This window comes from Doryrhamphus excisus, chromosome 14 (assembly GCF_030265055.1).
Source record: "Doryrhamphus excisus isolate RoL2022-K1 chromosome 14, RoL_Dexc_1.0, whole genome shotgun sequence".
Classification (NCBI taxonomy): domain Eukaryota; kingdom Metazoa; phylum Chordata; class Actinopteri; order Syngnathiformes; family Syngnathidae; genus Doryrhamphus; species Doryrhamphus excisus.
Window position 1 is genome coordinate 20,357,274 of NC_080479.1, and position 25,264 is coordinate 20,382,537.

Consider the following 25,264-nt stretch of genomic DNA (forward strand, 5'->3'; position numbering starts at 1 on the left):
TTCAAACTTGTTAGCTCTATTCTATTCCATCTACAAATAGAAATAAAACAAAACAATTTCAATTCTATGCAAGTGATACTTTCTTGAGTCAGTTTGTACATCTTCAAAATGAATGTGTACTATGGGAGTTGGATATTCTTAATATATATTAAATGTGCAGCATATCTACATTCATATAATAAACCCATCCTTGGTTGTTTTTAAGAAACCGGCAGACCGACCCACGCACGGCCGTTTTTGAACGTAATAATCCTAATCTTAATAATTGAAGGTCCAATGTCAAGTGTCACAGCAACAGCATGGCATATCAAAAGTCCTACGCGTACAAACATACGTACGCATAAAAACAAATATCACGAGTATGTGGTCCGGCAAGTAAGGGCCTTTCCACCAGAGCAAAGCATATTGACCAACAGAAAAATGAGTGAAAAATGAGTGGGAGGCAGATAATGGTGCAGAGGGGGTGGAGTGCGAGGTGAGGCCAGACCAATGAGGTCAGCATCACTAAGACAAACGCAGGGAGGTGTTAGCCAGAGAAAAAAAAGCTACGCAAACACAGCCAGCCGGGAGAAGAGACGTGTCAGCTCCAAAAGGAGGGGGGAATGACAGACGTGGCCGCGGGAAAGGAAAGTAGCGTTTGGGAGAGACAAGCCCTGAGAGGCTGCACGTTGAACCCACTGCCCCGTCCCCCCCGCCCCCCCCTCCCCTCGTGTGCTTTGCCATGGTTACCAGACATGGCTCCCAATGCAGCCAGTTAATGTGTTTTTCAGCAGCGGGAGCGAGCTGGGTACTAATGTGTCTCAGTCTGGCTCCCGCACAATCAATGTCAGCTACACCGGGAAGCACGGACACGCCGGGGCTCCGTGTCATTGAGGGCGTCTGCTCCACAAAAGATCTGATGGCTGGTCCAGGCGTCGCTAGTGTGCTAAATATGCAAGGAGGACCAACAAGTCTGTGTGTCCAACAAGACCATTTATTGTTTATTTATTGTGTGACAATACAACAGATTATTCAATGGCTGCATGAAAGTGGAACTATATTTAACATCGGGGTCGCGACCTTCGGCTGTCTTATTATTTTTGTGTTGGAAGCACCAAAGGCAGCCAAGAGCGACTGCCCCCTTTGGGACATCCACGTGGCGTTTCCTTCAAGGCTTAAAGTGCGGTTAGGCGAGGGGGCGTGGCCTGCGGATGCACCTGCATGTGTCTTTGTTCCCAAGGACCTCACCTGTGACCTTCCATGTCATCACAGGTTAAGGGTCTCAGGGACAATGAATCACGCGGAACACGCCGTGTCCTCACACGCCATCGGGAAAAAGCCACCACGAGTCCATGTGCTCCCGGGAAAAGATGCCGCTGCTCATTCCTGGTGCGCCGCAGTCTGCGTCGTCCGTACCTGCGGCGTCTGGGCTGGATGGCGTCTCTGCAACAGGAAAAAACAACAACGATTGAGATGAAATAGTTTCATTGTGCTCCCCTGCTGGTCGGCGGTCCAAGCCGGCCCGGCACAGAGCACAGGCGTACCGGCGTCATGTATGGGCGCACGTCTGACATATGGTAAGACCATACGGGCGGCCGCGCCACGTTGAGCGCTAAGTCGCGACGGCGGAGATGGCGGGCGCACACGCTCGGCTCAAGCATGAAATATCTCACACAGCTGTGGCTCCGAGCCGCCGCAGACGAGGCTGTCCGCTTGGATTTCCTGCAGGCCTTGTGATCTCCCAGGATTACGCAATCGCTCCCCCATGACAGGAGATGCTCAGCCTTGAAGGGGGGGTTTTAAAACATGATTTACTCAAGACAAAATACATGTCACACAAGCCTGAAGCCACATGGCGGACGCGAGGCACGGCTGCACGTCAGAGGTGCGTGCGTGGCCAGGTGCGAGGAATAAACGTGCCGCCCTCCGCTTCCTCTTTGTCAACATTTTCCTCCCGTCTCGCTCGCTGGAATGTCGACAAAAGCCCGCGCGGGTATGGCAGAGAAGAAGACGACGGAATGGTCGGCCATCCGTCACGCTGCCCGTCGGGTGTCGTTTCCCGACTGGCCGTTGCTCTTGCGTGTGTTCCTTTACGTCAACACATCTCTGCCGCCGCAAGACACACACACACACACACACACACACACACACACACACACACACACGTAGCGTAGCGCCAGCTATTGATCCCTTTCCCCCTCGGGTAAAAAAAAAGATGAATCCAGCAGTTGGGGACGCTTCAATCAAGCCTACACATTTCAACATGGATTCCACCCGTCTAGTCGCCTCTTATTGTCTCCCCTCTTGCTCTGCTTTGTGGCCGTTTGCCTCTGCCAAGTCACACTGATCGCTAATTCTCCCTGCCGAGTCCGAGCGGGCAAGGTAGACTACACACACACACATACACACACACGCACACACACACACACACACACACGCTTTGATTCCATTATCTGGTACTAACACCATGTTCCCCCCTCCTCCATCTGTGACCACCTCCTTTCATAAATCTGTGTCACTTACATGCAACACACACATACACACACATGCACACACACACACACACACACACACACACAGATACTTATGCAAGCATGCAGCATCACCAGCTCTTTCTTCTTCTCTTGCTTCTCTGTCCCCGCCTCCCTCTGCTCCGTCTCATTTTCATCCTTCCCCCTCTCTCTCTCTCTCGCTCTCTCTCCCTCTCTCTCTCTCTCTCTCTCTCCCCCATCACACCACTCTCTCTCTCTCTCTCTCTCTCTCTCTCTCTCTCTCTCTCTCTCTCCGAGTCCTAACCCCTTCCCATTTTTTGCAGGCGTGACGTCCTGTCTCGCCCGTCTTGCAGTGTTGCCTTGACACAAAGGCAAGGCGTGAGTCTTTCTCATCATGACCGCCAGCCTGTGAGGAGGCTGAGGATGGGTGGGGGGGGGGATGGGGGGGTTGGGGGGGTCGGATAAGAAGGGAGGAATGACCGCAACATCCCTGCTAACTTCCCCTAAAGTGTTAAGCACGTGACAAGAGGGGGTGACAGCCTCTAAGAAGGCGGGTGATGAATATATGTGCTTTGCAACCCCCTGCCCCCCCCCCCCCCCCCCCCACACACACACACACACAGAGAGCAGCGCCCTGCACAGATTGCTGATACGTGCTTTTCCCCTCCTGCTGGAGCGCTGCAACGCAATGCGGATACCCGGCGTCTGAGCCACTCGCCAGACACACTGGGGGGGGGGACAAAGCAGGGAGGGGCGGCGGCAAGCAAGTTCACCGTGAGCTCAACAACCCGTGAGGACATATAGAAGACGGGAATCGCACTCGCTGTGAGCGGCACCCACACACAAGGCATTGAACACCAGACGTTGTCCCGCGCTCTTGTGCTGAAAGACGGGAATTCCGTCTTTGGCACTCACGTCCTCACGCGCCCCATTATCTGGTGGCGGGACGGTACGGAAATACGTATGCTGCTTCCCTGGCCTCCGCTCACCCAGACACCTTGTCATCAACTACTACTATGAACCACGTACGTACTTTGTCATGTACTTCATCACGTTGATCTACGGTCCCTTGTGCTGGACACCATGAAGCGTCTGAGGTCCCCTCAGGAAGTAAAGGTGGTGCTGGTTGGCGCTGAGAGAAGAATGCAGGCTGTGTGAAGACTTGGCGACACCGCAGGGAAAGCTAGAAGGTTGTACAGTTATCTCCAGGCTGTTTATGATGCGAAACCATACAACCAACTACCTCACGCTGCAGAGCACCTCCTGTCTCTTCTTCTTCGGCCGTCCTCTCGCCGCGTCCGCCCGCTCGCCGCGTCCGCCCGCTCGCCGCGTCCGCCCGCTCGCCGCGTCCGCCCGCTCGCCGCGTCCGCCCGCTCGCCGCGTCCGCCCGCTCGCCGCGTCCGCCCGCTCGCCACAGTCACGCTTTAGCCAATGGAACAATCCAGAAAGGCAAGAGTCCAGAAGGAAAGGAAAGCAAACATGGGTCCCTCTTGTGGGGGCACGCAGGACCCCACCCCCCCTCGCCTCCTACCTGAAGGCAAGGCAAGACCCCCCCCCCCTTCATCGGAACATGACGAGCACTTAACCTCACTGTAGGCGTCTGCCTGACCTACGTCTGCAATCTTCCACGTCCTCAAAAGGTTGGATTTGGCACTGGCGCCTCTGCGCCTCTGCGCCTCTGCGCCTCCGTGCCTCAGCGCTCCATTGTCATTCCAAACTTCAAATCCAACACCCCCCCCCACCCTCCCACAGACCAGATGCCTCATCGTGTCCTTTGCTTCATTTACTGGATGCACACTGCATTAGCTTGACTTCTTATTACGCTTGTAATGGCTAAGCATGTTGACGGAAACACTGGCCTGAGCAATGGCTGCAGGAGGGTTAGCTTCCTTTTACACTTGTGAGAAGGAATGCTGCTCTGAGGACTTCAGTAAGACTACGGTGCCATACGGCCGGGCGAGGCCTGGAAGGGATGAAACCAGAAGATGATTGGCGTCTGTGAGTGACGGGCAGAAGCGACACTGTCCTGGTCAAAAATGGCCGCCCACATCCGGGCGGGGCCGTGGTGTGCAGTCAGTGGCGGTGCTTTGACATTGATTGCAGCATGGAGTCAGCGGGGGCCTCCCATTCAGGGCGGCAAAGTCTCCCAAGGCTTCTCTATTCATTCCGGCGGGAGCCAAACAAGACGGGAGCCAATGTGGGAGCCAATGTGGGAGCCAATGTGGGAGCCAATGTGGGAGCCAATGTGGGAGCCATTGTGGGAACCAATGTGGGAACCAATGTGGGAGCCAATGTGGGAGCCATTGTGGGAACCAATGTGGGAACCGATGTGGGAGCCAATGTGGGAGCCAATGTGGGAGCCAATGTGGGAACCAATGTGGGAGCCAATGTGGGAGCCAATGTGGGAGCCAATGTGGGAGCCAATGTGGGAGCCAATGTGGGAGCCATTGTGGGAACCAATGTGGGAGCCAATGTGGGAGCCAATGTGGGAGCCAATGTGGGAGCCAATGTGGGAACCAATGTGGGAGCCAATGTGGGAGCCAAACAAGACGGGAGCCAATGTGGGAACCAATGTGGGAGCCAATGTGGGAGCCAATGTGGGAACCAATGTGGGAACCAATGTGGGAACCAATGTGGGAGCCAATGTGGGAGCCATTGTGGGAGCCAAACAAGACGGGAGCCAATGTGGGAGCCAATGTGGGAGCCAATGTGGGAGCCAATGTGGGAGCCAATGTGGGAGCCATTGTGGGAACCAATGTGGGAACCAATGTGGGAGCCAATGTGGGAGCCATTGTGGGAACCAATGTGGGAACCGATGTGGGAGCCAATGTGGGAGCCAATGTGGGAGCCAATGTGGGAACCAATGTGGGAGCCAATGTGGGAGCCAATGTGGGAGCCAATGTGGGAGCCAATGTGGGAGCCAATGTGGGAGCCATTGTGGGAACCAATGTGGGAGCCAATGTGGGAGCCAATGTGGGAGCCAATGTGGGAGCCAATGTGGGAGCCAATGTGGGAACCATTGTGGGAGCCAATGTGGGAGCCAATGTGGGAGCCAATGTGGGAACCAATGTGGGAGCCAATGTGGGAGCCAATGTGGGAACCAATGTGGGAGCCAATGTGGGAGCCAATGTGGGAGCCAATGTGGGAGCCAAACAAGACGGGAGCCAATGTGGGAACCATTGTGGGAGCCAATGTGGGAGCCAATGTGGGAGCCAATGTGGGAGCCAATGTGGGAGCCATTGTGGGAACCAATGTGGGAACCAATGTGGGAGCCAATGTGGGAGCCAATGTGGGAACCATTGTGGGAGCCAATGTGGGAGCCAATGTGGGAGCCAATGTGGGAGCCAATGTGGGAGCCAATGTGGGAACCAATGTGGGAGCCAATGTGGGAGCCAATGTGGGAGCCAATGTGGGAGCCAAACAAGACGGGAGCCAATGTGGGAACCATTGTGGGAGCCAATGTGGGAGCCAATGTGGGAGCCAATGTGGGAACCAATGTGGGAACCAATGTGGGAGCCAATGTGGGAGCCAAACAAGACGGGAGCCAATGTGGGAGTCAATGTGGGAGCCAATGTGGGAGCCAATGTGGGAGCCAATGTGGGAGCCAATGTGGGAGCCAATGTGGGAGCCAATGTGGGAGCCATTGTGGGAACCAATGTGGGAGCCAATGTGGGAACGTGATGAAATGGAAGTAGGTGTGAAGTGTAGCAGCTGCGTATGCTTGACAGAGACGGGGGCTGCTTCACCTCAGCTCTACTCTCCGCCCCGCCCCTGCCACGCTGTCAGCCCCCCCCCCCCCCCTTGCCTGGCCCTCCTCTCACCTCCCCACCTCCCCACCTCCCCTGGCTAGATCTCCTTTGCCCAATCTTTGTACAACTTTTCTCTTTTGTGCCCACAATCCATCCGCCGCCGCCCCCTCTAAACCTCGCCCCGTGTCTCATTGACAGTCCGAGCACGGCGGAATGCGGCACGGTGGTGCCGGTGGCAGCCAGCTCTTTGCCAGCCAGGCCAGGCGGACGTGGGGGGGGGGTCTCCCTCTGAGATGGAGCTGTAGCCACACTTCAATTCATCTATTTGTCATATTTCTATATTTCCAGCCCTTCCGGTGCTCGTCCAAAACAGCAGAGGAAGAAGAAGAAGAAGAAGAAGAAGAAGAAGAAGAAGAAGAAGAAGAAGAAGAAGAAGAAGAAGAAGAAGCTGATGCTAAGACCAAAGACCAAAGACCAAAGAGACAGCTGATATGAACACCCTTTTGTGTACAATCACGTCCATACTTCATTTTCTTTCTCCGCTAACATTAGCATGAATGACACGGTTTTAGTCTAGCCTTCAGTTCAGCCTAGTCCTTTGGCAAAGTGACTATTTGGGTCCTAAATCCCCTCCGTGCTTCCTTTTCAGCCCGCCACGCCAAAGGAAGAGGTAGCGTGAGCTTGGCTCGCCGGCCGCCATGTTTGTGCACCTCCTCAGCGAGATGGGAAAAATAAATGTGGGATTGCGTGGCGCTCCTGGTATGTTATTTACCAAGGCAGGAAGCATCGCCATGGGAACCAACAGCAGGCCAACTCCATGACTTGGCACCCGGCCCGCCGGTTGCTAGGGCACGGTTGTCAAGCGCTACTGGCTGGGGGGTGTGCGCATGCCCCGCGTGTGCGAAACTGCACCACGCCGTATATTTGTGACGCACGCTTAGAAAGGAGCCGTGTTCCTCCACGCGGACGCCGGCTTTGGCGCGGGCTCAATGGGGCACGCCCCCACAAAAAGAGGCGGCTGACAAATGATGACAGGCACCTTTTGTGGGGCAGTAAATAGGAATCTATCCTTTCTCCGCTTGCCCATGGGAACGCGAGCGGGCGGCTGCAGACACGTCTGCTGTGGAACCGAGGAATCATACAACAGATTCCGAGCGTTGAAGCGCTCTGATCCGATCGCCTCACCAAGGGAAGAAGGTCCTTCTGCCGAAGCACATGACCTCACGGGCGGCGTGGCGCTGTGGGGATTTTCCCATGGCTGGTCTCACTGAGGGATCTTCTCCTCTGAGTGGCCGCCGCATTCCTGAAATCGGCGGAGCATCACGCACGCGATTAGCATAGCGCAGGACGGAGACAGCAGCATCAACAAAGACAGGAGGCACGGCGTCATAGACGCCATCTTGGCCTCGCCTGTCCTCGTCCAGTCATTCTAAAAGTCAAGTCATGATATGAGTAGCGTTGACCCCCCCCAGCTTTCAACCCAAAGGAGGGCAGGACCAACAGTCTGTTGTCATGGCAACCAGCAGGAAGTGGTTGATTAACCTGACGCAGGCTACGGAGTGTCAAGACGCCAGGGCGGTCTGATGACCTTGCGTGCGGCGCTAGGAGAATCAATAAGGACGGCGCTCACGCGTGCCATCAGACAACGCTGGAACGATGAAGGAACGGCCCCCGCTGGCGTCTGTTTCCATCTCATTCTGGGGGGGTTGGGGGGGGGTTGTGCTCAGCCACGCCGGTAGCGGCGTGTCCTTGGGTTTGTCCACTGCGGCAGAGGGCGGGGTGCAGGATCAATAGCAAATAACAAATGAATCCAGATGGATGTGAAGCCGAGGGAGCGAGAGCGCCACGTGTTCGCCGTTTGCTTCTTCCTTCCATTTGTGGCGTGATGATGATCAACACGGAGACATCTGCTCCTGTCCAAAGTCGATCGCGGATCACCCCAAGCGTGTCGGGAGGTTGGGAGAAAAGCGTTGGAGAAGCGTTCGTGGCTAACTAATGCTATGGTGGCTAACTAATGCTATGGTGGCTAACTAATGCTATGGTGGCTAACTAATGCTATGATGGCTAACTAATGCTATGGTGGCTAACTAATGCTATGCTGGCTAACTAATGCTGTGGTGGCTAACTAATGCTATGCTGGCTAACTAATGCTATGCTGGCTAACTAATGCTATGCTGGCTAACTAATGCTATGGTGGCTAACTAATGCTATGCTGGCTAACTAATGCTATGGTGGCTAACTAATGCTATGCTGGCTAACTAATGCTATGGTGGCTAACTAATGCTATGCTGGCTAACTAATGCTATGGTGGCTAACTAATGCTATGGTGGCTAACTAATGCTATGCTGGCTAACTAATGCTATGGTGGCTAACTAATGCTATGGTGGCTAACTAATGCTATGGTGGCTAACTAATGCTATGCTGGCTAACTAATGCTATGGTGGCTAACTAATGCTATGGTGGCTAACTAATGCTATGCTGGCTAACTAATGCTATGGTGGCTAACTAATGCTATGGTGGCTAACTAATGCTATGGTGGCTAACTAATGCTATGGTGGCTAACTAATGCCATCGCAGCCGAGCACTGGACCATAGCAGCCACCGATTGATCACGTCCACTCAGCGAGGCTATCAGAGCCGCCATTGTCAGCGGCAGCGCTCAGCTTAGCTCAGCTTAGCTTAGCTCAGCTTAGCTTAGCTCAGCTTAGCTGGCCGTGCCTCGGACGAGAGATCAAAGCGTGGCGAGCCATCTGGGAGTCGGAAGTGAGAGAGACTTTGAAGTGATGGCGGCGCCGAGTGCTTGTAAACCTGCTCTCGCTTCTGATTGTCTGCTCAAGGTTCTTCTGCCTTTTGGTTGCTAAATGCCTGGGTTAGCTTGGAGTGCGGCGTACGTGAGACGTGGGAGAAATTACGCTTGGAGTGTAATTGGCGGCGGCCTTGAAATAGACGCTTTGGACCTTTCAAGTCTGACGAAGCCTTCCAATGGCGTACTTCCATGACATGAGTGCTTGATTCCATTGACTGAACACTAGAACGCCAGAGGCCTTGATGGCGCCGCAGCGATCCTTCGCTGGAGCCGCCCATCAATCTCACCTCGCCATGGAGAACGGGGTCTGGTCCCGGGCGGCCAGCTCAGCTCAGCTCAGCTCAGCTTAGCGGTCCCTCCACTAGCTCACGCTATCTTTTCCACCTTTGGCGATTTCACACCACTAGCTAAGCGGAGAGGACGGTGGCCATGGATACCAAAGGAGGCGGCGAGGGGGAGGCGGCGAGGGGGAGGCGGCGGGTGAGGCGAGGAGAAAAGGCTGCAGTGATGCTTCATCTGATGACTTGACTTTACAGGAAAATAAACTCCACGGGAAGGAAAGATTCCATTTCAGGTGGGTGTTAGAAAACCTCAGGCACTCAAACACGCCCCCCCACCCCCCGACCCCGCCACTCCGTCTGCCTCTCTGTCCCCATGAGCTGCATGGCCGGGCCTTTAACGTGCTTTGGCGTGTGCGTCCTACGGGCAGACAGGCCACGGGGACGTCTGAGGCAGGCGGCGTTGGCGGCATTGACACCGCGGCACCACGGCACGCCGCTACTCGTGTCTCACCTTGTGGCGCCGCCTCGTCCCGTCATGCACTGGATGGCAGGGCGCACCAGCACACGTACGGTCGCTGTCGTCCACGTGACACGGGAGGCGGGGCCGACCGGGACAGGCCCTTTGAGAAGAGCAGAACATGCAATGTACTCTCCACACTCTGTATGCTAGTGGCCCCGCCTCCACCCACCCAGACAAAGAGACTGCAGGACTGCAAAAGGGCTCACCCCGTTCGTGCCGATGTTCTATGGATCCATGTGGAAATGTTCACATGGCTGCATGTTCAGGCTGCTTGGTCTTCGTTTATGGATCCTTTCATCCATCATTTATCCCAGGGTCGCCTGTGAGACACACAAATCTTATCACGTGTTGAAAATGAGATGAATAAAAATATCTTTCTAGCTTAGCTAATGTTGTCAATCTGCCAGCTTGTAGCTAGCTACACGCATGTGGGAAATGACCGTGGTCGAAGCCAGCAGCATGACGCGGGCAAGCCGAGGGTCTTCCAGCTCCAGGTGCCTTCAAGCGTGCCTGCTTCCTGTCCGTCAGTGTGAAAGCAACGCGGCGAGGTGGCGGGGGTGTGGCCGGCAGCGTGTGTGTACGCATATCCAGATATCCAGATAGCATAGTATAGTGGCTGGGTACATGAATGATGGATGAGCATACAGTATGCATGCTAACACGCTGCATGAATGACAAATAGGCCATGTGTATTTCTTAGCGCTCTCTCGCTGGATGCTAACCTGATGCAGCGCCAAAAAAAGGGCAGCCAAGTCGTCGGACTGAGGTGTGGCAGGAAATAGCCCAAAGAGGATATAAAAGTATGCAGTGACACGTAAAGACAGAATGAGCGTGAAGAAGCGAGGGCAAAGTAGGCCAAGCCAAGATGGCTGGCGTGACTGAGAGACAGACAGCTTAGCTAAGCGGCAGACAAAGAGCGAGCGTCAGGAACAAAAGACGGTGGAAGGAAGGAAGGAGAGAGGGACGGCAAAAGGAGCCACCGGGGACTGGACCGGGGAGTCGGCGAGACGCGGGTGCTGTGCTAAAATAGGTGTCAGACTCCCCGTCAGCGGTGACCCAGTCGCGCGGGGCTGAGGAATTCTCCCCGGACGCATTCCGCTCCGATGTTAACCCATGCCGAGCCACCACGGCAGGGAACGTCATCTGCGGCGTTTTCAGGTGGTTTCACGTGTGCCAGTGGGCGTGGCTTTGGTAGTGATCAGCAAAAAGGTGATGCCGCTGAATCCAAAATAATGCAACTACCCAGTTGTCCCTGCAGACATGAGGCGCACCCGATGGCAGCGCCTCTTATAGGGCTGCTGTCGCCGAGCAGCTCGGATTCTAACGTGAAAGCAAAAGTCGCTTTTCTCCCTCGTCCGTAATCCCTATGGAAGACACCATCACGTCTTTCCCTTTTCTCGACCTTGTAAAGCTACGTATAATCAGAGGGGAAAAGAGGCAGCTAGCGATGCACCAGATGGGACACACCTACTCCTCCTCCCTGTCCATCACGCCATCTGCATATGAGGCACATTGTTATTATTATTATTATTATAATCAACATTGTTATGCCCGACTACTACGTTGGTGGCGTCGTGACACCTGGCTGCTAGCAGGCTAGCCATTAGCGGGCTAGCCACTAGCTTGAGCACACAGCGGCTCCCAATGCCTCAGGCGGCTAACCAAAGGTAAGGCTACATATTGGAGCTTCCTTCTATGGTCTATGTCAGGGGTGGGCAAACTACGGCCCGGGGGCCACATCCGGCCCGCCAAGTGTTTGAATACGGCCCGCCCAATCTTTCCAAAGTATTTAATTTAAAGTCAACATACAACCTGGCATCATGGCCTGAGCCAACCTTTTGATGGTTGTATCAATTTCGTTTTTTGACATGGTCTGTTGTTTACAAAGTGCTCCTGAAAAAAGAGACACAAGCACATAATAATAATAAAAATTAAAATAATAATTATTATATTATTATTATAACTATTATGATTATTATATTTATTATATTAATGCTAATTATTATATTAATTATATATAATAATATTGTTATATTTGCATATTTTACATAATAATAATATAATAATTATTATTTTAATTTTATTTTAATTATTATAATATTTTATTATTTTTAAAATATTTAAATATAAATATAAAATAATAAATAATAATAGCAGATTGCATGACAATTTTACAGATACAATAATACCAGGTGGACTGTTACGTGTAAAATATATAGTCTGCCCCCCCCCCCTCCCCCCCCGTGTAAATTTCGTTATATCAATGTGGCCCGCGAGTCAAAAAGTTTGCCCACCCCTGGTCTATGTTGTATGTTGTATGTTGTATGGTGTATGTTGTATGGTGTATGTTGTATGTTGTATGTTGTATGTTGTATGTTGTATGTTGTATGTTGTATGTTGTATGTTGTATGTTGTATGGTCTATGTTGTATGTTGTATGGTGTATGTTGTATGTTGTATGTTGTATGGTCTATGTTGTATGTTGTATGGTCTATGTTGTATGTTGTATGTTGTATGTTGTATGGTGTATGTTGTATGTTGTATGTTATATGGTCTATGTTGTATGTTGTATGTTGTATGTTATATGGTCTATGTTGTATGTTGTATGTTGTATGTTGTATGTTGTATGTTGTATGGTGTATGTTGTATGTTGTATGTTGTATGGTCTATGTTGTATGTTGTATGGTGTATGTTGTATGTTGTATGGTCTATGTTGTATGTTGTATGGTGTATGTTGTATGTTGTATGTTGTATGGTGTATGTTGTATGGTCTATGTTGTATGGTGTATGTTGTATGTTGTATGTTGTATGGTGTATGTTGTATGTTGTATGTTGTATGTTGTATGGTGTATGTTGTATGGTCTATGTTGTATGGTGTATGGTGTATGTTGTATGTTGTATGTTGTATGGTGTATGTTGTATGCTCTATGTTGTATGTTGTATGTTGTATGTTGTATGTTGTATGTTGTATGTTGTATGTTGTATGTGAAACCCATGCATGTTATCATCAATGTAGCTGTTACCACACGTATGTAAAACCTTTGTCGGTGTCTCTTTTATGAGGGTTCACGCTTCCTTGAAGATGTTTGTGGCAGGTGCTGTCTCCATGGATGGACTCTAGGTTCTGAATGTGCCGCAAGCCCCCCCCCCCGCCCCAGCGCCCCCAGACACTCCCAAGTACGCACATGACGCTGATATCACAACAAGAAATGCTTTCGTTTCCAAACATTATGGTGAAAATGAAACAGACGACCCGCGGCTTATTCCCAACCCACTTCCTGTTCCTGTCCGAGCACATCCGGTGTCGGTGGAAGTCCAAGTCAAAGTACACAGCTGAAGCATGTGTGAATGAGCAGCCTGTGTGCGTGGAGACAATGTGTGTGGTTTGTGTGGGATCCTGCAAAAACACATTGTGAAAATATGAGCACAAGAAGGGCTCTATTGTGTCGCCGGCAGAATGGAACGCTTCTTCCTCCGCGGCTGCCGCTTGACCGGGGGCACGCGGGGTGACATCAGCACAAAGATGAAATGCAATGCGAGGCATCGCCACAGCCGCCTGCCATGCCAGACCACAGGCTGCTCTTTATAGACGCTGGCGGTGTGACCAACCGGTGACCCTCGGGCCGACATGGCGGCCGCTGGTTCAGCTTTTTGGTCTCAGGCGGGCCGCCGGTGGGGACACGTAGGCCACGTGTGCGCTCACATATCTCAAGCGTAATCACCACAGGATGACTCAGGGAGGAGTCATTTAATTATTGCTATGCTACATTGACGTTCCCTACAGCCGCAACCTCGGCCACCAACCCAACTTAGCATTAGCTTCTCCTAGCAGCAAACGCTGACGGGAGGAAGGGCCGCTTGCCTGTTGGGGCGCTGCTAACACAGAAGGCTACAGGTCAAAGACCACGAGTGTGATGATAACCATAGAAAGAGAAAAGGTGATGTAGGAGTCTGGCTACAGGCCGCACGGTGACCCAGTGGTTAGCACGTGGGTGCACGGGGTGTACCCCGCCTCTCACTCCACCACACCCCCTCCCCAGTGAGACTAATCAATACAATACTAACCAATACACAGGTAAATGTGAAAAGGTATATTACAGTCCTCCCTGGTTTACTGCTGCTACCTGATTCCAGACTATTTCCACAAACTGGGAATGTCAATATACGTAAATGCAACAACCTGTTTAGGACTTTCTAAATACACGCTTTCACATCATTAGAGCCCTCTAGACATGATATAACACCCCTATAGTCATTTTACACTACACTCTATTATTCCTTGTTGACGTCCCATTGCACAGGCTACGAGATCACTGCATGGACAAAAATGGCTGCCGCTAGCTACTGACCTAACTAGCTAGCTAACTAGCTAGATAGATAGCTAGATAGCTAGATATAGATAGATAGCTAGATAGCTAGATAGCTAGATAGCTAGATAGATAGCTAGATAGCTAGATAGCTAGATAGCTAGATAGCTAGATAGCTAGATAGCTAGATAGCTAGATAGAGAGATAGAGAGATAGAGAGATAGAGAGATAGATAGATAGATAGATAGATAGATAGATAGATAGATAGATAGATAGATAGATAGATAGATAGATAGATAGATAGATAGATAGATAGATAAGATAGATAAGATAGATAAGATAGATAAGATAGATAAGATAGATAGATAAGATAGATAAGATAGATAAGATAGATAAGATAGATAAGATAGATAAGATAGATAGATAGATAAGATAGATAGATAGATAGATAGATAGATAGATAGATAGATAGATAGATAGATAGATAGATAGATAGATAGATAGATAGATAGATAGATAGATAGATAGATAGATAGATAGATAGATAGATAGATAGATAGATAGATAGATAGATGAAATGTCGTTGCCTGGCTCCCATATAATAACAGACACAAAAGAAGATAAGTAATAATAAATAATAATAATAATAATAATAATAATAATAATAATAATAATAATAATAATAATAATAATAATAATAATGTGGAGAATAAATCGATAGAATAGACACCAAATATGAACAGCCCCTCCAATTGACTAATTCTCAACACAAGAAAGGACAAAGAAGCCTACGACTTACCACTTCCACACGAAATGAGAGGAGAAGCTTGTTTTCATTCATCTCAGCCCCGGCGTGTCCGCCTCAGCCATGGCGTGTGGGCGGGGCTCTGCTAGCTCAGTAGGGTGCCTGGTGACCACAACACTTATATTAAAATGAAATATTATATTTTGGGTCTAATCACAGGCTGTAGTCGACCACCAAAATGCCATCAATTATTGATAATTACTTTTGGAAAAAAGTGATCAGTGAGGGAGCGATCATTGAGGCGTGTCTCAGCCAGGGACGAGTGAATACTGCTATGAGCTGGTACATCCATCTTAGCTGAAGGTGACCTTACCTGAGGACAACGTGGGCGTCAGGGTCTGTGTGGAAGAGCCAATCTGGAGAGAAATAAGAAGCGGAGAGTAAGTGTCAGCAGCACATGAAATGCTAGGAGAAGAAGGTAGGCAGTCCGTGGAGCTTCATGGTGAAGGCCACGGGATGCTCCTCTAGCATCCACGGTACCACGAATAAAAGGAACTAGCAGCGGTCATAGTGTAGAGTGAATGAAGGTCCTGCTGGCCGGGTGGACCGCCCCACACCAGACTGAGCAGTATCCGTGGACACCAAAGGGAGACGGCAACGATGGCTTAGTGGGCGTGTCGTCTGGTGGCGCCGCCGGCATTGGACAAAACGGCACAAACAGCAAAAAGGCCTGAGGTGTTGGGGGAAAGTCGGGGAAGTGTACCGAGGCCGGGGGAGCATAAAACGTCTTCAGGCGTCAGGCGGCTGGGGCCTCTTCCCCTTTAAGGCCCAGGTGACCCTGCCGCTGAGTTCATTCCATAAGCAGACCCATATAGCTTCTCCTCCAGAGCCCCCGGATCACGAGCCCGCTGCGCCGCCGCCGCCGCCGCCTCGGTTATGTAAGATTACATAACAGCAGGTCTGTCTGGGTAATATTTCATAACCTGGGGGGGCCACGGCGGCCAAATCCCCTCAGGAATGATGGAGAGGTGCTTTGGGGGGTTGCTTTGGGAGTTAAAAAAAGACGACGCGGGGACGGGACGGTTATCTGGCTGAACCTTCAAGCCGCAATTTCCCAGGGAAGCCGCCGGTCTTCTAGTGGCGGTCACGGAGAGGTCAAGGTCAGGACGCCGCTGAACAAAAGCCATCCGCCTCGCCGGGCTGATCACGGCATCCGCAAATGTCAGATCGCCGCGTACTCGGCCAATCAAAATCACCCGCACCGACGGCGCCAGCACACAGGGCAGGAGCGAAGGAGGCCAGCCTGCCAACCAGCCTGCCAGCCAGCAAGCCCACTCTGGATGCTCCCCCCTGCCAACTGTTAGTGGCTAGAATGGATCCACATCATGAATGAGGTCCATGGTGATCCACACACGAGGGGACAATGGCGGGCGGGCTCCGTCTTTGCATGCCACATTCATTCCCATTCCAGCATGACAAGTTCCCTCCAAAAGGAGCAGGCAGGCTTACCTGACGGATGGAGCCTTTGGTCCTTTGGTGCGGAGAAACCAGGAGAAACCAGGAGAAACCAGGAGAAACCAGGAGAAACCGGCATCCTTCCTCCTGCCAGTCCACACGCGTGGGGCCGACCTCCAGACCACGGACGCCCATGGATGGACGCAAATGCGGACACCCTCCCCCCTCCCCCCATTCCCAAAAAGTGTGTGCTTCCCGTTCGAAGCCTCGGTGGAAGCGTGAGCGAATCCCAATTCCAGGAGGAAGAAGACGACACAGATGCACGGGATGGATGGCGGGGGCGGGGGGCGGGGGGGGGCTACATATGTAGACAAAAAGAGCAGTGTAGATAACGCCTCACCGATGCACGAGGTGGTCTCCACAGATGACCACGGGGCTTTTTCTCCCTTTTCCCGCGATTTTGCAGATTCCTGCCCGGTCGTCCCCCGCTGGTCAACCCCCACCCGCCCCCCCCCACACCCTCCTGGCTTTCTCCCCTCCCTCCCATTTTTCCTCGCCAGTGCCGGCGGTCTTTTCCCGTACCTCTCTCTGCGAGACCACGTTCTGCGTCCCCCCCCCCCCATCCAAGGAGTCCATCCTGCAAGACCTCAAGGTGCCGGACGGAAACACAAGGCAAGGCAGCCCAGCCTGACGGCTCGGGCTTCGGGAAGGCGGCTAGTAGGAAGAGGAAGAGCGTGAAGGGGACGGACCCAGAAGGAGTCCTCAGTGTGTGCAGGGAGGTGGGAGGTGGGAGGCGGGAGGCGGGAGGCGGGAGGTGGGAGGGGAGAGAAACAAGAGCTGGGAGAAGAAGAGAAATATCCAGCAGGGAGGGATAGAGGAGGAGTGTGTCGGCGGAGGGAGGAGGAAGAAGAAGGGGGATATATCATTCTTTACCTCCTTTAGCGTACTTTGCCCTTCTTATTCCATCCTTTCGGGAAGGAAAGGAAGGAAAGGAAGGAAAGGAAGGGAGAAAGGAGCTTTGTGTTCCCAATTCCTTTAGCCTGCGTCTATTCGTTTTCTTCACGTGCACTTGAACTGGAAGTCTTGTCTGATCCCCTCCCCTCCGCCCCTCCGCCCCTTCTCTCTCTCTCTCTCTCTCTCTCTCTCTCTCTCTCACTGCGCATCTGTGTGTGGCTGCCTCGCTCGCCCTCTGGAAATAGTGCCAGCAGGCAGGAGAGAGGGAAAGGAGAGGGCGAGGGGGACAAAAAAGGGAAGCGAGACCTGGACCGGGGGGAGGGGAACAAGCTTAGACGGACGGACAGAGAGCATAGTGTAGAGAGCGTACGTTAGCAAACACGCAGACTTGACATGTTAGCATGCCATTGGCGTGTTAGCATGCATTGACGTGTTAGCATGCATTGCAGTGTTAGCATGCCATTGCCGTGTTAGCATGCATCGACGTGTTAGCATGCATTGCCGTGTTAGCATGCATTGCCGTGTTAGCATGCCGTTGACGTGTTAGCATGCTATTGCCGTGTTAGCATGCATTGACGTGTTAGCATGCATTGCAGTGTTAGCATGCCATTGACGTGTTAGCATGCCATTGGCGTGTTAGCATGCATTGCAGTGTTAGCATGCATTGACGTGTTAGCATGCATTACAGTGTTAGCATGCCGTTGACGTGTTAGCATGCATTGTCGTGTTAGCATGCCACTGGCATGTTAGCATGCTATTGGCATGTTAGCATGCATTGACGTGTTAGCATGCATTGCAGTGTTAGCATGCATTGCCGTGTTAGCATGCATTGACGTGTTAGCATGCCGTTGACGTGTTAGCATGCATTGACGTGTTAGCATGCATTGCAGTGTTAGCATGCCATTGACGTGTTAGCATGCCATTGCAGTGTTAGCATGCATTGGCGTGTTAGTATGCCGTTGATGTGTTAGCATGCATTGACGTGTTAGCATGCCATTGACGTGTTAGCATGCATTGTCGTGTTAGCATGCCATTGGCGTGTTAGCATGCATTGACACGTTAGCATGCCACTGGCGTGTTAGCAAGACAGCTAATTCATCGTAACCAAGACTTGAATATGGATACTTCCAATAGCAGCTCTTCATGCGCTGGTCAAACCAAAACTTTGCTACTTGTTTATCCGTCCAATCACTGAGCGATGGTAAACGGAGCCATTTGTGAATTGTCAATAAAGTTTTCATTCCTAAAGCATAACCACAGCATGGCTCAAAGACATAACAAATCCACCTTTGACTGACAGCAACATTTCAAAGATGCATCTTGCTTGCTTGTGCTTCCTCTCAAGCAGCGCCAAGCTTTGTTAAAACGACAACCCTCACCGCACATCTTCTGCAAAAAGGGCGTCATGCATCATGTCATGCAAGGCACTGCGGCACGCAAACATGATGAAATGAACGCTTGTGCTTATGTTCACACAAATGGCTGAATGGAGCTGAGCTGCTTTACTGTGTACATTTGGTCGCCCTCAACGATGAGGTGATTTGTCCATGATTTCTTCTTGAAAGGCCTTTCAGGGACACAAAAAGAAATAGGCCAGTCATGTGGACGAAGATACACCAGCGCCCTCTGCCGGTAGACGGCGGGATGACGCCTTGTGTGGCATCTAAAGAGGAATTTTTCTAATAAAAAAGCTATTTAAATATTGTTAAGACTTGTACACAGCATGCATTGAACAGGTGAATATGATACTATATTTCTAATAACTTAATAAGGTTCATGGGAACGGGAAATGCTATAATTCAATGTGGAAACGCTAATTGAAACAAACGTCATCCTAGCGGTGCCTTTTGCTAGCATCCGCACGTGAAGCTAGCTTAAAACAGCAATCCGACACAAAAAGGCTGACTCTCGTCTTTGTTAAAATACACACACTGTTCGAGTGTTGGCCTTTTTTCCACGTTGGATGTATTATTATTACTTTTAAGTTCACCTCTGTATCCAGTTCGCGGCCATATAGGACGTCGAGTCGCTCCTCAAATGTGACGTTCAAGGACCTTAAGGCTGTATGACAACTCTGTTTTCGCGTCTTTGTAGCACCTGTCAATCACTCCGGATATAGGTGCACATTGACAATGAAACCTTAAAAACAACAATAGACAGCTCGTTATGATTATTAACCGTGTGTAAAGTTGGGACTGTTTTACACAAATTCAGGAAAGGAAGTAGTGCCGCGGAGCTGAAAATGACAAGTGTTTATAAACGCAGCATCACCATGCCTCGTGTACGCATACACGTGCAGCAATGGCTGAGCTATTACTGTACTTTTATTTTCTTAGGTTGTTTCTAGGGTACAGGGCCAATGAATACTGTAGTATGTTTCTAGGGTACAGGGCCAATGAATACTGTAGTATGTTTCTAGGGTACAGGGCCAATGAATACTGTAGTATGTTTCTAGGGTACAGGGCCAATGAATACTGTAGTATGTTTCTAGGGTACAGGGCCAATGAATACTGTAGTATGTTTCTAGGGTACAGGGCCAATGAATACTGTAGTATGTTTCTAGGGTACAGGGCCAATGAATACTGTAGTATGTTTCTAGGGTACAGGGCCAATGAATACTGTAGTATGTTTCTAGGGTACAGGGCCAATGAATACTGTAGTATGTTTCTAGGGTACAGGGCCAATGAATACTGTAGTATGTTTCTAGGGTACAGGGCCAATGAATACTGTAGTATGTTTCTAGGGTACAGGGCCAATGAATACTGTAGTATGTTTCTAGGGTACAGGGCCAATGAATACTGTAGTATGTTTCTAGGGTACAGGGCCAATGAATACTGTAGTATGTTTCTAGGGTACAGGGCCAATGAATACTGTAGTATGTTTCTAGGGTACAGGGCCAATGAATACTGTAGTATGTTTCTAGGGTACAGGGCCAATGAATACTGTAGTATGTTTCTAGGGTACAGGGCCAATGAATACTGTAGTATGTTTCTAGGGTACAGGGCCAATGAATACTGTAGTATGTTTCTAGGGTACAGGGCCAATGAATACTGTAGTATGTTTCTAGGGTACAGGGCCAATGAATACTGTAGTATGTTTCTAGGGTACAGGGCCAATGAATACTGTAGTATGTTTCTAGGGTACAGGGCCAATGAATACTGTAGTATGTTTCTAGGGTACAGGGCCAATGAATACTGTAGTATGTTTCTAGGGTACAGGGCCAATGAATACTGTAGTATGTTTCTAGGGTACAGGGCCAATGAATACTGTAGTATGTTTCTAGGGTACAGGGCCAATGAATACTGTAGTATGTTTCTAGGGTACAGGGCCAATGAATACTGTAGTATGTTTCTAGGGTACAGGGCCAATGAATACTGTAGTATGTTTCTAGGGTACAGGGCCAATGAATACTGTAGTATGTTTCTAGGGTACAGGGCCAATGAATACTGTAGTATGTTTCTAGGGTACAGGGCCAATGAATACTGTAGTATGTTTCTAGGGTACAGGGCCAATGAATACTGTAGTATGTTTCTAGGGTACAGGGCCAATGAATACTGTAGTATGTTTCTAGGGTACAGGGCCAATGAATACTGTAGTATGTTTCTAGGGTACAGGGCCAATGAATACTGTAGTATGTTTCTAGGGTACAGGGCCAATGAATACTGTAGTATGTTTCTAGGGTACAGGGCCAATGAATACTGTAGTATGTTTCTAGGGTACAGGGCCAATGAATACTGTAGTATGTTTCTAGGGTACAGGGCCAATGAATACTGTAGTATGTTTCTAGGGTACAGGGCCAATGAATACTGTAGTATGTTTCTAGGGTACAGGGCCAATGAATACTGTAGTATGTTTCTAGGGTACAGGGCCAATGAATACTGTAGTATGTTTCTAGGGTACAGGGCCAATGAATACTGTAGTATGTTTCTAGGGTACAGGGCCAATGAATACTGTAGTATGTTTCTAGGGTACAGGGCCAATGAATACTGTAGTATGTTTCTAGGGTACAGGGCCAATGAATACTGTAGTATGTTTCTAGGGTACAGGGCCAATGAATACTGTAGTATGTTTCTAGGGTACAGGGCCAATGAATACTGTAGTATGTTTCTAGGGTACAGGGCCAATGAATACTGTAGTATGTTTCTAGGGTACAGGGCCAATGAATACTGTAGTATGTTTCTAGGGTACAGGGCCAATGAATACTGTAGTATGTTTCTAGGGTACAGGGCCAATGAATACTGTAGTATGTTTCTAGGGTACAGGGCCAATGAATACTGTAGTATGTTTCTAGGGTACAGGGCCAATGAATACTGTAGTATGTTTCTAGGGTACAGGGCCAATGAATACTGTAGTATGTTTGTAGGGTACAGGGCCAATGAATACTGTAGTATGTTTGTAGGGTACAGGGCCAATGAATACTGTAGTATGTTTCTAGGGTACAGGGCCAATGAATACTGTAGTATGTTTCTAGGGTACAGGGCCAATGAATACTGTAGTATGTTTCTAGGGTACAGGGCCAATGAATACTGTAGTATGTTTCTAGGGTACAGGGCCAATGAATACTGTAGTATGTTTCTAGGGTACAGGGCCAATGAATACTGTAGTATGTTTCTAGGGTACAGGGCCAATGAATACTGTAGTATGTTTCTAGGGTACAGGGCCAATGAATACTGTAGTATGTTTCTAGGGTACAGGGCCAATGAATACTGTAGTATGTTTCTAGGGTACAGGGCCAATGAATACTGTAGTATGTTTCTAGGGTACAGGGCCAATGAATACTGTAGTATGTTTCTAGGGTACAGGGCCAATGAATACTGTAGTATGTTTCTAGGGTACAGGGCCAATGAATACTGTAGTATGTTTCTAGGGTACAGGGCCAATGAATACTGTAGTATGTTTCTAGGGTACAGGGCCAATGAATACTGTAGTATGTTTCTAGGGTACAGGGCCAATGAATACTGTAGTATGTTTCTAGGGTACAGGGCCAATGAATACTGTAGTATGTTTCTAGGGTACAGGGCCAATGAATACTGTAGTATGTTTCTAGGGTACAGGGCCAATGAATACTGTAGTATGTTTCTAGGGTACAGGGCCAATGAATACTGTAGTATGTTTGTAGGGTACAGGGCCAATGAATACTGTAGTATGTTTCTAGGGTACAGGGCCAATGAATACTGTAGTATGTTTCTAGGGTACAGGGCCAATGAATACTGTAGTATGTTTCTAGGGTACAGGGCCAATGAATACTGTAGTATGTTTCTAGGGTACAGGGCCAATGAATACTGTAGTATGTTTCTAGGGTACAGGGCCAATGAATACTGTAGTATGTTTCTAGGGTACAGGGCCAATGAATACTGTAGTATGTTTCTAGGGTACAGGGCCAATGAATACTGTAGTATGTTTCTAGGGTACAGGGCCAATGAATACTGTAGTATGTTTCTAGGGTACAGGGCCAATGAATACTGTAGTATGTTTCTAGGGTACAGGGCCAATGAATACTGTAGTATGTTTCTAGGGTACAGGGCCAATGAATACTGTAGTATGTTTCTAGGGTACAGGGCCAATGAATACTGTAGTATGTTTCTAGGGTACAGGGCCAATGAATACTGTAGTATGTTTCTAGGGTACAGGGCCAATGAATACTGTAGTATGTTTCTAGGGTACAGGGCCAATGAATACTGTAGTATGTTTCTAGGGTACAGGGCCAATGAATACTGTAGTATGTTTCTAGGGTACAGGGCCAATGAATACTGTAGTATGTTTCTAGGGTACAGGGCCAATGAATACTGTAGTATGTTTCTAGGGTACAGGGCCAATGAATACTGTAGTATGTTTCTAGGGTACAGGGCCAATGAATACTGTAGTATGTTTCTAGGGTACAGGGCCAATGAATACTGTAGTATGTTTCTAGGGTACAGGGCCAATGAATACTGTAGTATGTTTCTAGGGTACAGGGCCAATGAATACTGTAGTATGTTTCTAGGGTACAGGGCCAATGAATACTGTAGTATGTTTCTAGGGTACAGGGCCAATGAATACTGTAGTATGTTTCTAGGGTACAGGGCCAATGAATACTGTAGTATGTTTCTAGGGTACAGGGCCAATGAATACTGTAGTATGTTTCTAGGGTACTGGGCCAATGAATACTGTAGTATGTTTCTAGGGTACAGGGCCAATGAATACTGTAGTATGTTTCTAGGGTACAGGGCCAATGAATACTGTAGTATGTGATAATAAGTAGAAGCACGTCACTTCAATGTGCAATGCGTATTTTATTGAGTGAAGACGTGAAGTCCAACATCTGAGCCTCAGTTGCTCCTCATGACACTGCTGATCCAGCCGTTGTAGCGGCACACGCGGGCGTAGACGCTGGGATGGCCCTTCATGGCGCAATCGTACCCCCAGGAGACCACCCCTTGAAGCTGGCCGCTGCACACCAGAGGCCCGCCCGAGTCGCCCTGCAGATGCATTCTGCGTGGTTAACGGCGCTGGCGTGGTGTGCGCCGCTCGTGTTGTCATGGGCGACGTGGCTCACCTGGCAGCTGCTGGCGCCTCCGTGCATGAAACCCGAGCACAGCATGTTCTGGGTGAAGAGGTGGGGGTAGGCGTTCTTGCAGATCCTGTCGTCAATCATGGGCTGTCTCAGGCACTGCAGCCGGTCGGGGAAGTTGTCTGGGGGGGGGGCAACAAAACAAACATCAGGACCATCAACTCCAGGGCCTTACCTGAGGGAGAGGCGCCTTTAGTTACCTTTGGCAGGCGTGCTACAACATACTCCTTCCAGGAATGATTAGCATGGTTGTTATGGCGACTATGATGCCATAATCCGTGAAGCCATAACCAGTGAAACCATGATGCCATAACCAGTGAAACCATGACACACCAAGAGATAAGTAGAGCCCTACGGGACATCACATAGGAAGACAGAAAGGACTTACTGCCATTGGCGGCCATGTTGCCCCACCCGGACACCAGGCAGCTCTCGTCGGCGTAGGGGCAGCGCGAGGGCAGGGAAATGGTCTGGACGTAGTTGTTGAGGGCCGCGGGGCGGCTCAGCTTGATGAGCATGATGTCGTTGTCCAGGTTGTAGCTGTTGTACTGGGGGTGCCTGATCAGCTTGGCCGAGTCGATCCACTGCTCGGTGCCCTCGTTCACCGCGATGTTGTGCTCGCCCAGACGCACCTGGATGCGACTGAGGGAGGAGCGCGGTCAAGGTCGGCGTCGTGTCACGTGTCATCGGCACACACACACACACTTACGACTTGTAGCAGTGGGCGGCGGAGACCACCCACTGGCTGGAGATGAGGGATCCGCCACAGAAGTGGTAGCCGGCGTTCAGGGACACCTGGTAGGGGACCGAGTGACGGGGGCACTCTGACCCTCCCACGATCTTGTCGTCATTCTCAGCGCCGGCAACTGCGAAGAAAGGGGGGGGGGTAAGAAATAGGATAAAAATACAAAGGCTTCACCACAAGTACAGTAGAGTACCGTGGTAGAGTATACTCAGAGTACACTACTGTACTTATTGGCATGGCCTTGGAAATGACTCATTTTGTTGAATAAACAGTACATTCAAGTACTAAAGCTAAAAAAGGCTACTGCGTATATATATGAAATACCATAGTATTATTCTAAGTCTGGAGGGTTGTTGTAAATTTCCCCCCAGAGGGACGAATAAAGGAATATTTCATGTAATCTTTGTGACAAGTACAAAACTAAAATACAAATCTTTCATTATTTGAAGTGTTTTTAAAAATTGAGAAATAATGTAAAAAGTGTTCATGTGAACTAAAGCTGCTCAGGCTATTTGCTATGAAATATGAAATATGAAATATGAAGTCAGAAGCAGCTCCATCCGTGGATGTTGGAAGCCATGGACGGAGGTCTTACGTGCCGCTCCCAGCAAAGCAAGGAAAACCAGGACCTTCATGGTTGACGTCTGGGTGGACGGTGCCGGCGGAGGCTTAAATACTGCGC

The 25,264-nt window shown here is 49.8% G+C and overlaps 1 protein-coding gene across 1 annotated transcript; it reads right to left on the minus strand.

The window, feature by feature from the left end:
• Positions 1–23,539: 23,539 nt before the first annotated feature.
• LOC131101941 (trypsin-like) lies at positions 23,540–25,223 on the minus strand. The gene is made up of 5 exons (XM_058047356.1): positions 25,178–25,223; positions 24,547–24,703; positions 24,226–24,479; positions 23,823–23,959; positions 23,540–23,745 (listed from the first exon to the last, which is right to left on the minus strand). Exons 1-5 carry the CDS (start codon positions 25,215–25,217, stop codon positions 23,596–23,598), a joined length of 738 nt encoding a protein of 245 aa, XP_057903339.1. The 5' UTR covers positions 25,218–25,223; the 3' UTR covers positions 23,540–23,595.
• Positions 25,224–25,264: the final 41 nt, after the last annotated feature.

What these genes read in the sequence shown, in the direction of transcription:
- LOC131101941 (XM_058047356.1), bottom strand. Translation starts at nt 25,217, where the DNA reads ATGAAGGTCCTGGTTTTCCTTGCTTTGCTGGGAGCGGCAC. An exon ending in TGCTTTGCTGGGAGCGGCAC is followed by an intron (nt 24,704 to 25,177) that starts GTAAGACCTCCG and finishes CTTTCTTCGCAG; the next exon opens with TTGCCGGCGCTGAGAATGAC. An exon ending in GAGGCGCCAGCAGCTGCCAG is followed by an intron (nt 23,746 to 23,822) that starts GTGAGCCACGTC and finishes ATGCATCTGCAG; the next exon opens with GGCGACTCGGGCGGGCCTCT.